At 36.8% G+C, this 15100-nt stretch overlaps 1 protein-coding gene across 1 annotated transcript; it reads left to right on the top strand.

Moving 5' to 3' along the window:
* The first annotated feature begins 336 nt into the window (after positions 1–336).
* On the top strand, positions 337–15068 carry aftphb (aftiphilin b). The gene is made up of 9 exons (XM_084393771.1): positions 337–552; positions 5919–7329; positions 7448–7608; positions 7954–8074; positions 8288–8344; positions 8702–8800; positions 10818–10848; positions 13529–13649; positions 13774–15068. Exons 2-9 carry the CDS (start codon positions 5959–5961, stop codon positions 13904–13906), a joined length of 2094 nt encoding a protein of 697 aa, XP_084249897.1. The 5' UTR covers positions 337–552; positions 5919–5958; the 3' UTR covers positions 13907–15068.
* Positions 15069–15100: the final 32 nt, after the last annotated feature.

Genomic DNA, 15100 nt, shown 5'->3' with positions numbered 1-15100 from the left:
TTTCTTACACTGACGTGGGTAACGGGGTTTACGGTTTTATTTTTTACTGAGCAGCATTTTTTGACTGACAAAAATACTATTTTAACGGGGGTTACAAACATGCATTTTAAACTACCTATGGTAATTAATTTCTAATAAAATATATATAAATAAAACATCTTATATGTCTTACAAAAACATGGAATTTACTTCTAATGGTTCTAAAGGACACAAAACGCAACGTAATCGTGGAAATTGCAGCTATGATTTACGACTATGTTTCTGTAAGAATGTTTTTTACTACATCTCTCTGTATTCGTTGTTGTCTCGTGTCGTGTCTCTGCTCCGTACCGACAGGGGGAAGTAGATCACTGTTTGTGATCTGGCAGAATGATAATAAAGGTCCCCGGGTCTCCGGTTGCGTATTGTTGGACACGGAACTCCGGATGAGCGCAGAAACTGGCAGTGAGAACCGGTTTAACTTTACCTAGACAAGACAAGACGAGACGAAACTTGTCCTCTCGCTGAACAGGTTGAATGTCCGTCATGATCATCCATAGCGTATAGGTGAAGGTAAGAAGAATCTGCTGCATTCATTGTTGTCAAACCACTTAGATTTCACGACAGTAGCGTCTAATGACCAATTTTGTGACCTCGTCTATGGCAGTACACATTTTTCCATTAGTGTTACAGCTTTGTCCAGAGATATGTTGTTCTGAGGTGTTGAGTGGATTAGGAACCACACCGGCTAATGACAGCCGTCTCGTGTCATAATACCAATACAGACGTTGACAGCTCGTGCAAAATACTTCCTCTTGTCGAGGTGCAAGTTAAAGGTATATTTGATCTATTTTCTCAACTTCATGTTGTTTCAAACCTGTATGACATTTTTTTTCCACATCATGGGTCACAAAAGATGTTAGGCAGAATGTTAGTCGCAGTCCTTCACTGCCATTGTATGAAGAAAAGATGAAATGAAAGCAAGTAGTGACTGTCAGGCTGTCATCTTTACTTTTACATCAAAATTGCTTTTTCTTTTTTTTGTAATCCGATTAACAGCTCATTTTGTGTTCCACAGAAGAAGAAGAAAACAGTCTTCAATATAGGCTATAACCTATGCAATTTTGAAAGCCATATACAATATTTGCCTGTTTATCTCAGTTTCTATTTATGAAGCATGAGGGCCACCTGATTTGCATTATCGTGGTATCTAGATGTTTGTAATATGTCCATTGTCTGCTCTGTTGCATTGAACAGGAGGCTTTTCATTGGCATTATATTTATAAACAGCCATTTATGCATGGCCTAATTTGCCTTCACATCCATATTTCGTTTTTTCTTTATATAAAGTGTCTTTAACTACTATGTACTTGCGTCAAAAAAAGTTAAATACATGGCATTTATAGCGTTCATGTTGTGAACACCTACCCCTAAACTTGACCTTAATCCATGTAGTTACCTCATATTACCCAGTACTTTCTTAGGTAAGTACAGGCAAGTGTAAGTGCACAAAATAAATTGCAACCCAAAACACATTTGCTGCTGTCAAGGTGGGATACGGGCAGGCTTGGGAGGATTACTTTAAAAATGTATTCCGTTACAGTTACAAATTACTTCATAAAAAAAGTATTCAGTAACGTAATCCAAGTACTATAATATGAAAGTAATGTAACTGATTACTTTTGGATTACTTCAAGGTCACGTATATAAATAAAGTCAAGCAAGAAGAAATATTATAAAAAATATATATTAAAAAACTTTTATTTATTAAGAATTTGGCTCAGTGTACATTACAATATTTGCAAAATATACACACAGGCCTGAATATATATTTATGTAAAGGGCTATACAGACATCTAGTGGCTAATGTATGGTATTACAGATTATTTTGTTTTATTTGTAACTAATTTTTAACTAAAAAATAAAAACACAACATTTAAAAATTTTACACAATCTACATATTAGTTTATTTTAAAATAGGCCTACATGTTGACTAAAGCCGTGATCTTTCTTAATTTGCCTGACTGAACTTGTGACGTTGGCAGTGGGAGTTCCCCTACGTTACCTAGACAGCGAACATCCCGTTACGTGAGAAAAGATTAAGAAAGGACATTTTGAGTACTAAAAAAGATACTCTCCTAATTTCTAAAAAATAGCAGCGGAATTTCCATGAATTAAAAGCGATTTTACCCGCAGGCAGCATCGTTTCAACTAGCAGCAGTGATTCAATCTGCGTCTGAGGAGATTGTAGACAGCTATTATTTGCGCATGCACCAGCGCGTGGCACACGTGAGTCATTACTGGCAACAGAACCAGGAACTACTGTATAATCAAGCAGCGCTTAATATAGTGTTATTATGCCAAAATACGTATTTATTTAGTTTCAAATGAAACCATTGTAATCCTGAAAGTATTCCCCCTTTTTTTTAAATGTAACTATAATCTGATTACTACGTTTTTTGACGTAACTGTAACGGATTACAGTTACTGGATTTTTGTATCCTGATTACATAACGCCGTTACATGTATTCCGTTACTCCCCAACCCTGGATACGGGTAAGGTTAGGGACAGGTTTGGTGGTATAGGTTTATTGGGTAACAGTTGGGTCAACAGTGTAATTGTAGATGTAATTACAGAAACTTATTTGAGACATATGGCACAATACTACATTATATGGTAAAAGTATGTGGATAACCTTAATACATGGCTTTGGCTATTCTAGTATTTTCCGTGAAGACAGATCTTAACACTACACAGCAGTCTCCAATATAAAAATAAAAGCTGTTCTGTCAAGTTGTTAAAATCGGCACTATTTTTCACAGCTAGTAGATCTACACAAAACTATAATCAGCTGACAGTTGATAACTCAAAATAACTTCAAAATAACACTTGTAGAACATTAGCCTCTCAGAGACCAAGCATTGATATTAATGATGTATCAATATTTATGCAATGCCCTCGACTACGTTTGAGTGATCCCTAAAACACAAACATGATTAGCGTTTCAAACTATTAATGAGGTGAGAGCTCAGCTGGCAACTCCTTTATTTTTGTTTCCTGTTTTACATCATTCCAATGACAAAGTTATGTGAGCCAAAACCTTTAAAGTCAGCATCCCATGGATGAGGCATGATGACCTAATGGACACTGTTAGTAATCTGATTCTGACTGGAGGAAAAAACTAAATTAGGTCACACAGTAGCCTACATACTGTCACATTTAGTGTGTAGCAAATACAATAAAGAGATGTGAGATGCAGAACAATAAAAATAACCTTTAATGAACGCTTAGCCTTAGAGAAACATATAACATAAGATAATGAAACTAAACAAGACCTACATGTGACACACATACACTACCGTTCAAACATTAGGGGTCGGTTTAATTGTGTTTTATGCTCTCCAAGACCAAGACTGCATTTTGTTTGATCAAAATACAGTAAAACGGAATTTGTGAAATAGTTCTACAATTTAAAATGCTAGTTGTCTATTTTAATATATTTTAAAATGTAATAATTTAATACTGAGTATAATTTAAATAATTTCAGCAGCCATTACTCTATTCTTCAGTGTTACATGATTTATCAGGAATCATCCTTCAGATATAATAATATTCTTTTAATTAATATTTATTAATATAATAATAATAATTATTCATATTGTTGTGGAAACCATGATATATATTGTTTAGGTCTCTTTGATAAATAGTAATATTTTAGAACATTATAAATGTCTTTAACCGTCACTTTTGATTAGTTTAATTCATCCTTGCTGAATGAAAGTATTAATTGATCCCCCTCCCCCCATAAAAATCTTACTGAACACAAACCTTTGACCTGTAGCATATACTGTGGCTTTTGTGTGTGTTTAAAGGGGGTACACAAACTTGTAGTCAAGTTTAAAGTGCACTCTTACCTACACTTAAACTGAACAGAAGCTGTCACTAGCTGTCAGAAATCACTGTCTGGAAATTTCCCTATAGAAGTCAGTTACACAAGCACAAAAGTACACTGATGTGAGTTTGGGCCAATATAATTTTAAATATTTTGATTACTAGCCCACATACTGGAGTATTTTGTTTGCCTCAGGCAAGCAGACACGCTCACACGCACACTGTGTAAACGCTGATATGTCCTCTTTGAAGGGAGTGTAAACTGATGAGGGAACCCAATCCACTTCCTTTGTGCTCTAAAACAAGCAGCACAGACTCCGAGCTGGAGTCCAAACACCGAGGGACAAAAACTCCATGCATCAACTGCCTAAAAATCAGATTTAGCCCAATCCACCATTTAATTAAAAAAAAAATTTTTTTTTTATAAAAATAACTAGGATAGTCATGTCCAGCACAATCCACAAAAACAGTTTGGGGGTATTTTCTACCCCCATGATCAAACTGGAAAGACTGCTGAGGTGGTCATACAGAGTTTAACCAGTCTATGCTTGTTTGGAACAGAAACATTAAATGTTTATGCTAAAAATAAGGAGTTTTAAAAAGATTATTCAGAGTATAAGAGTTTCAATCTATTACAGGGTCCCAATGTTTTTTAGTTTTTTTTTTACCAATGAATTTCCAGGACTTTCCAAGTCATTCAAGGATTTTTAAAAACGTTTTTTAGGCAATATACTCACAAAGAATAATTAATTTCATAAATAGGAAAAAAATTCGTTCATTGTTTAAGAATTTATTCAAACCCATTCCCATCACAATTTTGAAATATTTTTTTTCAATGCTAAATAAGTACATCAGTAGAGGCTGGAATAGATCACATGACATTAGGCATCATACACTTGCCAACTTTGTAAATGGTTGCTGGGGCCTGGGCATCATACACTACTACATATTACACACCACACACATTACCATTCACAACAAGTTGTTCTGAACACAACAAACTCAAGGAGAAACATGCGTCTCATTGCTACGCATGACATACGCTACAATATGTGTTCTAAAATCAGGTCAAAAGTTCAAAAAAGGCTGAAATCCTTGACTGGATGGAATCATAAACTCTGGATGGAATCATAAACTATGTTTCCACCCACTTATTTAAGTGCGCATATTGGGATAATGCATAAAAAAACTGCTGGATGGAAACACCAAGATGCGCATAAATTCAAAAAGTGCACATAAAAACGTGCTATAAATCGGATAAAACATTTTGTGCATAAGTTACAGTCGCATCTTTGGATGGAAACATAGCTAGAATGGTATTGTATGTTGTCAGAAACTAGAATCAAGAAACATAAACCTACTAAACCTAGTGAAAAGGGAATTTGCATGTTTCCACTTATTGCACCACTGTTATACTCTACACCAGGGTAATGAATCTGTAGACACTTAGTTAAATATTAGTAGCTGTTTTTACTTTAACCACCATGTGAGACCTGTCTGATCCTTTGATCCTAGTCAATAATTGCAGGTCATTTTGGTGCTTGTGCACAAGCTAAGATGTGTTTACTCTTTGCAGCTTTCTTTAAACTGTGCCCTAGATGTAGAACTATTATAAGTATTAAATATGTAGTAAATTCAGAGGAGGAAAAGAAATGTGTTGCTAAACAAAGAGAGCTGATACAGTTCAAATAATTTGAAATTTAAATGTTGTTGTTTAAATTCAAATATAAAAAATATAAAATAAATATACATTTCAAAATGCACCATATCAGAAACTTACTGCTGGTGCTAGTGAATTTGGCTGTTGGATTATTTGCTTTTAGCATTTCATGGTGCAGACGTGTATTAAACGTCTAATAATAATATCTAATAAGATACGTGTCTATGCTAATCAAAAGAGGTGGTTGTTTCGGCTTAAGTTTGGTCAGTCTGTTATTATATATTTTTTGCTGAATGAAATGGAATTTTGTTCTTGACCAATAATGATAATAAAACATATTCAAGTTTTCTATAATTGTCTTTGTCTTATCTCTCTTTTTTTCTCAAGGGGTGTGTGTGCATGTGGCCGCAGGTGGCGCAAGAGGACCATGGAGCCTGATGTCATCCGTCTGTACTCTTCCTCTCCCCCTCCACTGGACGAGGCTGGAGAGGAAGAAGAGGAGGATGAGTTTGGTGAGTTCGGGGGTTTTGATGGCGGAGGTGTGTCGTCCAGTTTCAGCTTCTCAGACATCGACACGCCCACAACATTCAACCAATCAAACGCGCTGGAGGAATCTCCACCTGACCTGTACATCAAATCTATACAGAATGTCGCTGTATCAAGAAAGAGTGGGTGGGCTAACGAGAGAAAAATGGTAGGAGAATCAATTAGCAGTGTCGAGAAAACAGAAAAGGAATTATCTGAGATGGTCACAAATTTGGCGTCCTTCGATCAGAGGGCGCTCTCTGCTGAACATGGTCAGAATTCTCCCTCGATACTTCCTGATGTCCGAATCAGCAGCTCAAGCGATGGACACATCCTTAGTAATGGATATAGTGAGTCTTGTGCAAATTCAGAGCTGGACAGAGCTCTTTCCACCTGCTTACAAAGCACAGACACTGAAGTACATTCTGGACTGGACGTCAATGGAGCTGATGTGTTAGACGGAAACCAGTTGATCAAAAAAACGGACAACCTGACTGATTCAAACAATCACTCATCCCATAAAGAAGCATCTGAACCTGGAGAGACGGAAGTGAGACTGGAGCTATGTGGCGACTCCCAGTTGTTTAGTTGTAGAGATGCACAAGAACCTGAAGGCGAGCATAAACAAATGGAGAACTTTGTTGTTTGTTGTCAACAGGACGGGTCTGTGGACTGTGATGACATAGCCGAAGCAGAGACGGCCCCCTCCATGGATGTAGATCTAATCTCTGACACACAGATAAGTGGAGACACAAGGGAAATTCATGGATCGTTTGCAAACGCAGAGGGGGAAGAAGAGGACGACATTGAGTTACCCACAGACCCCACCGCCAGCAAGGATTTTGGCGATTTCAGAGATGCATCTCAGGGTTTCTCGGACTTCAGCCAGACTGAATCTATAACACAGGAAGGATTTCCTGAATTTGTCACAGCATTGTCCAGGTGCTCCACGGATGATGAGTTTGGTGACACGGACACCCTGAAGGACTTCAAGGAGGATGATGAGCTGGCTGAGGAAGCAGCGTGTGATGAAGGAGCTTTTTGTTCTGAGTTGCCTCCCAGTGACAGTTTTGCCGACTTTAGTGCAGCTCCATTTGGAGGAGTGGAGGAGTTGCAAGACAACTGGACTGCATTTGGACCTAATGAAGGCGCAAAAGAGGATCAGGATTCATGGGCCACATTTGGGGAGGAACAGACTACTTACCTGGATAAAGGAGAACAAGATGTTGAGACTTCAACAGCGCCCTCTAGTGGTGACCTCCAGGGTAGCACTGTGAGTCATTTACATGTTAATCACTATTCATGCAATCCATTTTTGTTAAAATGAATTGCAGTTCGATTCATGGATTTTAAACCATAAAATTGCATGTAAATCTCATTTCATCTCACAGGCTGAGTTCTGCTGCAAATTCCAGCATCTCTTCAGAACCGCCTTCCCTTTAGACGTCCATCCTGAGGTCAGCGGGGTCACTGAGGTCCTGCCCCTCCACAAATTCCTGCAGGCTCAGGATCCACAGGAGCAAAGGGATCCGAATAGCTCTTTGGCACAGGAGTAAGAGTCTCTTCTTGACTACAAGCTTCTAAGATTTTTTTTTTTGCACTTCCAGAATATAGTCGCATATTTGGGCTTGCTATTATGAAAACCTATCCTCACTGTAGAAAACAAGTCTTTATATCTCACAATTGTGACTTTATTTGTTGTAATTGTGACTTAATATATTTAACAATGTGACTTTATTTCTTATTTTAAACTTGATCTGTATTTCTTACCCTGAGGCGGCTTCTATTAATAGGAGCTCCATGTCTAGTGTTTAAATATATCCTGTGTGTTTGGTTCGACTAGTTCCTGAGAAATAACTCGGGGTATAAAGGTCTTGGTTCGTTTTTATTTCTGCAGGAATTCATTGGCCTTGTGGTGCCACCTTCAGGAGATCCACAGCAGTCATGGCCTTAAGTTCAAGTGGGCAGGTTCCCATAGTAACAGAATTCTTCTGGATTGCCTAGGAATCAGGAATATTGTGAGTTCTTGAAAGTACATACCTCATAGACATGCAGTATTGTTGATTACAGCTGGTTTCTCTCTCATGTGAAGTATATTTCTAGTCAGTAAACACTGATAAACAGACAGTCACAGGGTTTAGTTGTGACTAATTAGTACTAACTTGTTTTTTTTTACTATTCCTTTTTAATGATTTGACATGATAGATTTGTTTCTCTTATTCCTCTAATAGTTGTTCACTGGAGACAAGCAGCAGCCAGTGATCGTGCCTATGTTTGCTGCTGGACTGGTGAGTGAAGTCCTAAACCCCAAAAACATAATATTGTGAAATATTATTACAGTTTACAATAACTGTTCTCTATCTTAACATATTTTAAATAATTTATTCCTGTGATGGCAAAGCTGAATTTTCAGCGTCATTTACAGCAACATTCAGTCACATGATCCTTCAGAAATCATTCTAAATATGCTGATTTACTGATCATGAAGCATTTCTCATTATCAGTTGTGCTGCTTAATGTTTTAATGAAAAACTGTTTGTTTTATTAATAGAAAGTTTAAATGAAATTAACTAAATGATACATTAGTGTGTATCATTCTTTTTTGTGATTTTTGTTTTCACCAAACATCTGTCCCTTCTTCTCAGGGAATGCTGGAACCCACCAAAGAGTCTCAAAAATCTCCAGCCTCCCCTGCACTTTCCCCTTCTGCTTCTGTGGAGAGTGGAAATATTCTATGCACTCAGGTGAGAAGCGCAGACATGCACATAGATATTAGTTATCTAGATATAAAGATACAGATATATTAACCCTTTCGCACGTACGATCACACCGGTGTGATCAGTCTAGGCTGGTCCCTGGAGCGTACGATCACACGATCACGACCGGTGTGATAAGAACGGTCAGTGCATGACCTGATCAACTGCTAAATTCAAATGTGCTTTCGTGCGTTGGCTGGCGCAGAGCCAGAGACAGGCACGCTCAGAGCTGTCATATATCACAACTTTTCAGTGTTTTCAACCACATAATGTTTATTTTAGGTTTCAGACATATAAGTACTAAAAAAACAATACATTTAGAGTTTGTAAAATACACACTGATGTCAAAGGAAGAGGCAATAATAATCCTTTCCATTATAATTAGTTATATTCATATCAGACAGATACACATTGTGTAAGTAACTTTAAAGTTTACTCTATTCTTCTCCCAGTTCACCAGCCACTTACTTTTATGTATTTCGGGAGAAGTGGATGAATTCACGTGTTGTAAATCCAACAGATCCGATTCTCTGAACTGCGTCTGCGGCACAAACTAACATGGCGGCGCCCATCGCACATACAGCTCAACAAACGCGATCGTTATAAAGGTGTTTAAACAACAAAACACTTCCACTTGCATATATTTGACAATCGGAATATCAGATATTTCATGCCATATCTAACAAATTTGTGAATATTTTGAATAAAATAGGAAAAATTACATAAAAGCAGATCATCATTCATTCAGCTCTGTTGTTGCTGCGGTGTGTCACGTGACAAGCAATAACGCGTCACCTTGGAAACCATAAAGTGACACATTCTAAATAACGGTCGCCTTGAAAAACTCACGCTGGGGGGGCGATATTTTTTTTCCCAGGATGGTAGGGGAAGACTCATGAATATTCATTAGGGTAGTCATCCCTGATTGGTCTTAACCCCAGTGACGGGTAGGTTTAGGGCGGGGTTATGAGTAGGTCATCAGACCAATCAGGGATGACTTCCCTAATGAATATTAATGAGTCTTCCCCTACCATCCTGGGGAAAAAAATATCGCGCTGGGGGGTCAGCCAGAATATTTTAAACTTAGGTGTGAAAGGGTTAATGATCTAATCTTCTTTCTGTAATTCTTGGACATTGTCACTATTAAAAGTTGATTGTAAGTATTTTGTATTAAGGGTTGAAAGACGTTTTTTAAGTCAACATTTATGTGATTAAAGTCGAGTCGACATCGACTAGTCGCTGATGACGTTGTTAATGATCAAATAAGCCTTAACCTCGAGCTGAGTCTTGAACGTGGGTTGCCTTGTGCTCAGCTATGGCATATGAAACAGCGCTCCTACATAACAGCTTATTTTGATCAGTTCTTTTGTCTTTGGGTCATTATATTTCTAACAGATTTTTGCTCGTTCTAAATCAGATACAGATAATGTAGCACAGTAAAGATTACATTTATATAAATGCATTAGTGAGGGCGATTGCTTGTGAATTAATTCTACCTGGAAGCATCTCTCTACTAATAGTGAAGCTGTGGGTTTTAGTTACTAAGAAATATATGCTAGAACATTTCAGTTTGTTCACAACAGTGCTGACAATACATTTCTGCGCTACTGAATGTTTCTGTGTGCACGCGATCTGCACGAGATATGCGAGCAATAGGCTACTGACAGTGTGTGCGCTTTATAATGCAGCAGCGCATTAGTTTAGAACGGCGATTAACTTACGTGTACAATAAGCTGTTTAAAACGTGCATTCACCTGATCAATTTTGAGCATCCAGATGGTATAATCAAATATATCTTGTGGAGTGCTCTCGGAGTATGCATTTATTTGTAATTTTAACTGTTGGAAACGGAGCGTAAAATTGGACTTCCTTTTGCGCCCTCTCTAGGCCATGATCAGCGATTAGTCGACGTCAAGCTCAAAGCGTCTTGGCAGAGTATTAAAGTCGACTACACTGTGCAACCGCTACTTTGTATGCTTGCTAAACTACATTTGTTGTGCTGCAGGTGGCGTCCTCTTTGACCATTAGTATTGACGGTACGTCTTTTCGCCGTGCCTCCTTCTCTAGAGTTCAAGAAAAAGCTACTCGCCACTCACGGCAGAAATCCTACTCCTGATGCTACCTCGCTTATCATCCCTGTCTGAGCACTTCCTTTCTCTCTCACCACACTCCTCTCTCCATTTTTCAAACTTCCTGTTTCCTTCACAATTCACACACCACTTAGAAAAGTTTCTCTCCTGTATGTTTGTTTTATCAGTGTTGATTTAACACTAAACTAGCATTAGCAGAACAATTTGAGAAGTAACCGTCCAAATTCTATTTATGATCCAAAGAACAGGAAACTCTTTTCTTTTTCTCCCAGTTGTTTGTCTTTCTTCTTCTGCTCAAAAGTGAAACGCTATTCAGTCAGCAAAGATACAAATCAGTTCATCTTAGATTCCCTTTTATATTTTAGTTTGTGTTTACATCTTGCCTATCTCCTCTCTTGTTCTGCATCTGAAAGTCAATGTCACTATGTTGTCCACACTCATATACACACATAGGCTGAAGTGTACTACCTCAGATTATAAGTATGCAGCTTCATATGCAGTTGTTTATTACCTTGCCATTATATGCAAGACTTGAGATAAAGAGACCTTTACCCAAATATTAAATACGTTCTCAGTTGTGTTGTCAAAAGTACAACCAATTTAGTCCCTATGCACCAGCTACTGTCTCAGGTTTGACTAAAAAAGATATCTTTTTTGGAATAGCTGACCTTACTGCTGGTGCTTACTTGAAGCCATTGTATAGCACGCCTTGGCTAAAATTAAAGAGGAAACACCACCACATTTTCAAAGATTCGCATACAGATGCTACAACTTACTGAGAGGCTGTTTTAAAATTGTGAAGGTTTAATTAGGTGGTGATTTCTGTTATACAGTCTATGTTAATGTATAATTAAGTTTTTCTTTCTTTACTTACTGTCTAAAAACCCACTGTGGCTAGCAGTGAAACATTCATTAATGCACTTTTTTGACCAATTAACCTGCAAACTGTGATATACCGCTGCTTCTCAATCTTAAGGGAATGTTCTGGATTCATTACAAGTTCAGTCAACAGAATTTGCGGCATAATGTTGACAGTTACAGTTGATTACCACAGAAGATAATTTCAACTCATCCCTTATTTAATTTTTGTTGAAAAAAGCTAAATGTTTTTACATTTTGTGGCTATATTTTGTTCTTTTTAAAACTGTATTTTAAGGCTTCCTTCAATTGAAATTGCCTTGATATTTTAGCTTTTTTATATTGAGGGATAAGTCAATTATTTTCAGTGATAATCAGCATTATGTCACAAATGTCAAACTTAAATTGTATGAAGAAAATTTCTTTAACCAAAATTGTCGACCTTGAGCTCTTTATCTGGATAGTCATTTTTTCCAGTTATGTTGAACCAAATGGTTATTAAATCTGTCAATAAATATATTATACGACAGTTCATCTCTTGCTTTCATCTCCGTTCTAATCTTTTCCTGCTTTGTCACTCCTAATAAAAGTTTTCTGGTGCTGAACTGCCTTTTCCTTTTCTTGCTCTTATACATGTACACTGTACCATTCAAAAGATTGGGTCTGTAAGATTTGCTGTCAAATTCCAAATTTATTTCAAATATCAAAGTCAGTAAAAACTGTAATATTAAGCAAATGAATAACATTTAAAATAACTATTTCTATATTAAAATGTCCTTTATTCCTGTGATGACAAAGCTGAATTTTACATTACTCCAGTCTTCATTGTCACATGATCCTTCAGAAATCTTTCTAATATTCTTATTTGCTGATTCAGTAACATTTCTTATTATTATTATCAGTATTGAAGACAGTTGTTCATGCTCAATATTTTTGTGGAAACCATACTTTTTTTTTTTATTCTTTGATGAATAGATCATTTATTATTTGAAATAAAAAGCTTCACTGTCACCGTTGATCAATTTAATACATCCTTGCTGAATAAAAGTATTAATTTCTTTCCAAAAAGACCCCAATCTTTTGAACAGTAATATACTGTATATACTTCTGTTGATATATTGTGAATATCCTGAGCTACTAACAACACACTAACCCTCCATGTCTTGTTGTCATTGCTGTGGCTCTCATGTGAAGCACAAGATGGTGGAATCTCGGTGCTAAATTTGGACTATTTTGGGGCTGTGGATGAATGTAGCTCAGATAGTGAAAATGACACTCCACTACCAGGTCAGAACAGAAAGGGTCCATCTCCGTTAAGTGACTGGCTTGCTGTGAAACCTTCTTTTCTTCCTTTTTCCTTGTGTCTGTAATTTCAAAATCAACTTTTTAGGGAAGCTTGTCGTCTTTAGCATTTGTTCGTACTCTAGTGTTCTGTCCCTGATTTCCTCTCTCTGGACTTGCTTACAGTCTCTGCCAGTGTGAGTATCTCTGTTTTTCTGCCTTTAATCTAATGCACTATTGATAGTGTTTTGCTTCTATGTGTCTGGGAAATTCTTTAAGTCTTATTAAGAAAGTGATAATCTCGCATGAACTATATTTAATTTAAACAAAATTCTACTGTTTCTGAGATCCTGTTTATGTAGCTTCATTGTCGTTACTGACGGTGTAATGAACTGTAAGTTTTAAGCATTTTAAACAAAATGATAACTGTGAATGTGGATGTGCATATTTGTCCTTTTTGTTTTTTAAAAAATTCCTGTTTATTTAGGTGTTGATCCAGAGATATATGAACTGACTACAGCTAAAATTGAGAACACCACAGGTCGCAGCATTGCAGATGCATTTACAAAACTCATGGAGTCTATGGAGAAAACCACAACAACAGCCAGGTGAGACATATGCATACTCTTAGCATGCCGTAACATGTTGAGCGCAACTACATGGTTACTTTACAGCTAGAGGGCTAGAAAGGTCAATCTCTGAGAAAATGCTCTTTTTGTGTGTGTTTGACAGAAGGCCAGAAAAAGATGAAAAGATCAGCAAGGAAGCAGCAAAAGTCATCTCTCTTCTCCCTGACCTGTCCTTCATGCAGGCCAGGGTTCTAATGTTCCCCTCCATTCTAAATCCAGCAGCCAATCATATATAACCAAACACGGTATCAGCCAATCACCTTTCAAAGATTTCAAAGTCATTATGGCATCATCATTTATTCAGTTCACAGACAGATACAAAAAAAACAGATCTCATCATTGTCTCTTCAAAAAAAATCACATTTAATATAAAAATGTAACCTTTTAAAAGCTCCCTATTTCTTCACTCCTGCAGTTATTACAGGGTTGTTGTTTTTTTTAAGTGGATTGAATGGCCCTGTTATGTGTGAAAATGTTCCTGCTGATTCTTTTCCCAGCAGAAAACAGACTCACCTGTCTTTTATACACAGTATTTAGAACAGCAGATTCACCTTTAATGTCTTATACATGTGTTTATGATTTTATTTTTTTGAGTGCTGTTTGTGAAAATGTGAGTACTTTTCACTCTGTGAAATGCAGAATTGCACATTTTACTACTTGAAATCAGAGCCTGTAAATCAGGAATGGGCAACTTTGGTCCTGGAGAGCCACTATCCTGCAGAGTTTAACTCCAACCCTTATCAAACACACCTGAACAAGCGAATGTTTTTTTTTTATCAGGGTTGGAGGTAAACTCAGCAGGAAAGTGGCCCTCTAGGACTGAAATTGCCCATGCCTGATTTAAGTGAATACTGACCCCTGGTTGCTAATATGTATACATACACACACATACATTAATATGTGCTTTTCTTTTTATTTCTCTGTATTGTTTTAAATGTCATTCAGTTCATTACTTCATTTAACTGATTTTGATCATTTTTTACGCTCTTGTACACTGCATTCTGTATAGTACCTTTATCTTCTAACCATCCTTTCTTTTTTACTGCCTTTAGTTTTATTTATTTTATTTCCCCACAACTGACAAGCACACAAGAGAAGATTATATTATCATTTAATTTTTAGAACTTCAATAAGGGAACTGCGTATATGTGTGCTTTATTTTTTATTTGTGATTTGGTTGTCTGTCTTATTAATGTCTTTTCACTGAATTATTTTAAAGGTGGATCTTTTGCACAATCTGACATAATATGAATATGACAGCAGTGCTATGACGTCTTAAAGAAAAGATTGAAATAGTTTGTACTGTTCCTGTGGAAAAGTGTATAAGGAATTTGTGTCTTTGTCTTCTGTTGTAAATTTGTATAATGAAGTTTAACAATAAAAAAGGCAGATAAACTAGTTATTCCCTTTTCAATGGTTTGAGCGTATAA

Source organism: Rutilus rutilus, assembly GCF_951802725.1.
Source record: "Rutilus rutilus genome assembly, chromosome: 21".
In the NCBI taxonomy this organism is placed as follows: domain Eukaryota; kingdom Metazoa; phylum Chordata; class Actinopteri; order Cypriniformes; family Leuciscidae; genus Rutilus; species Rutilus rutilus.
This window is presented reverse-complemented; position numbering and strand designations above follow the sequence as displayed.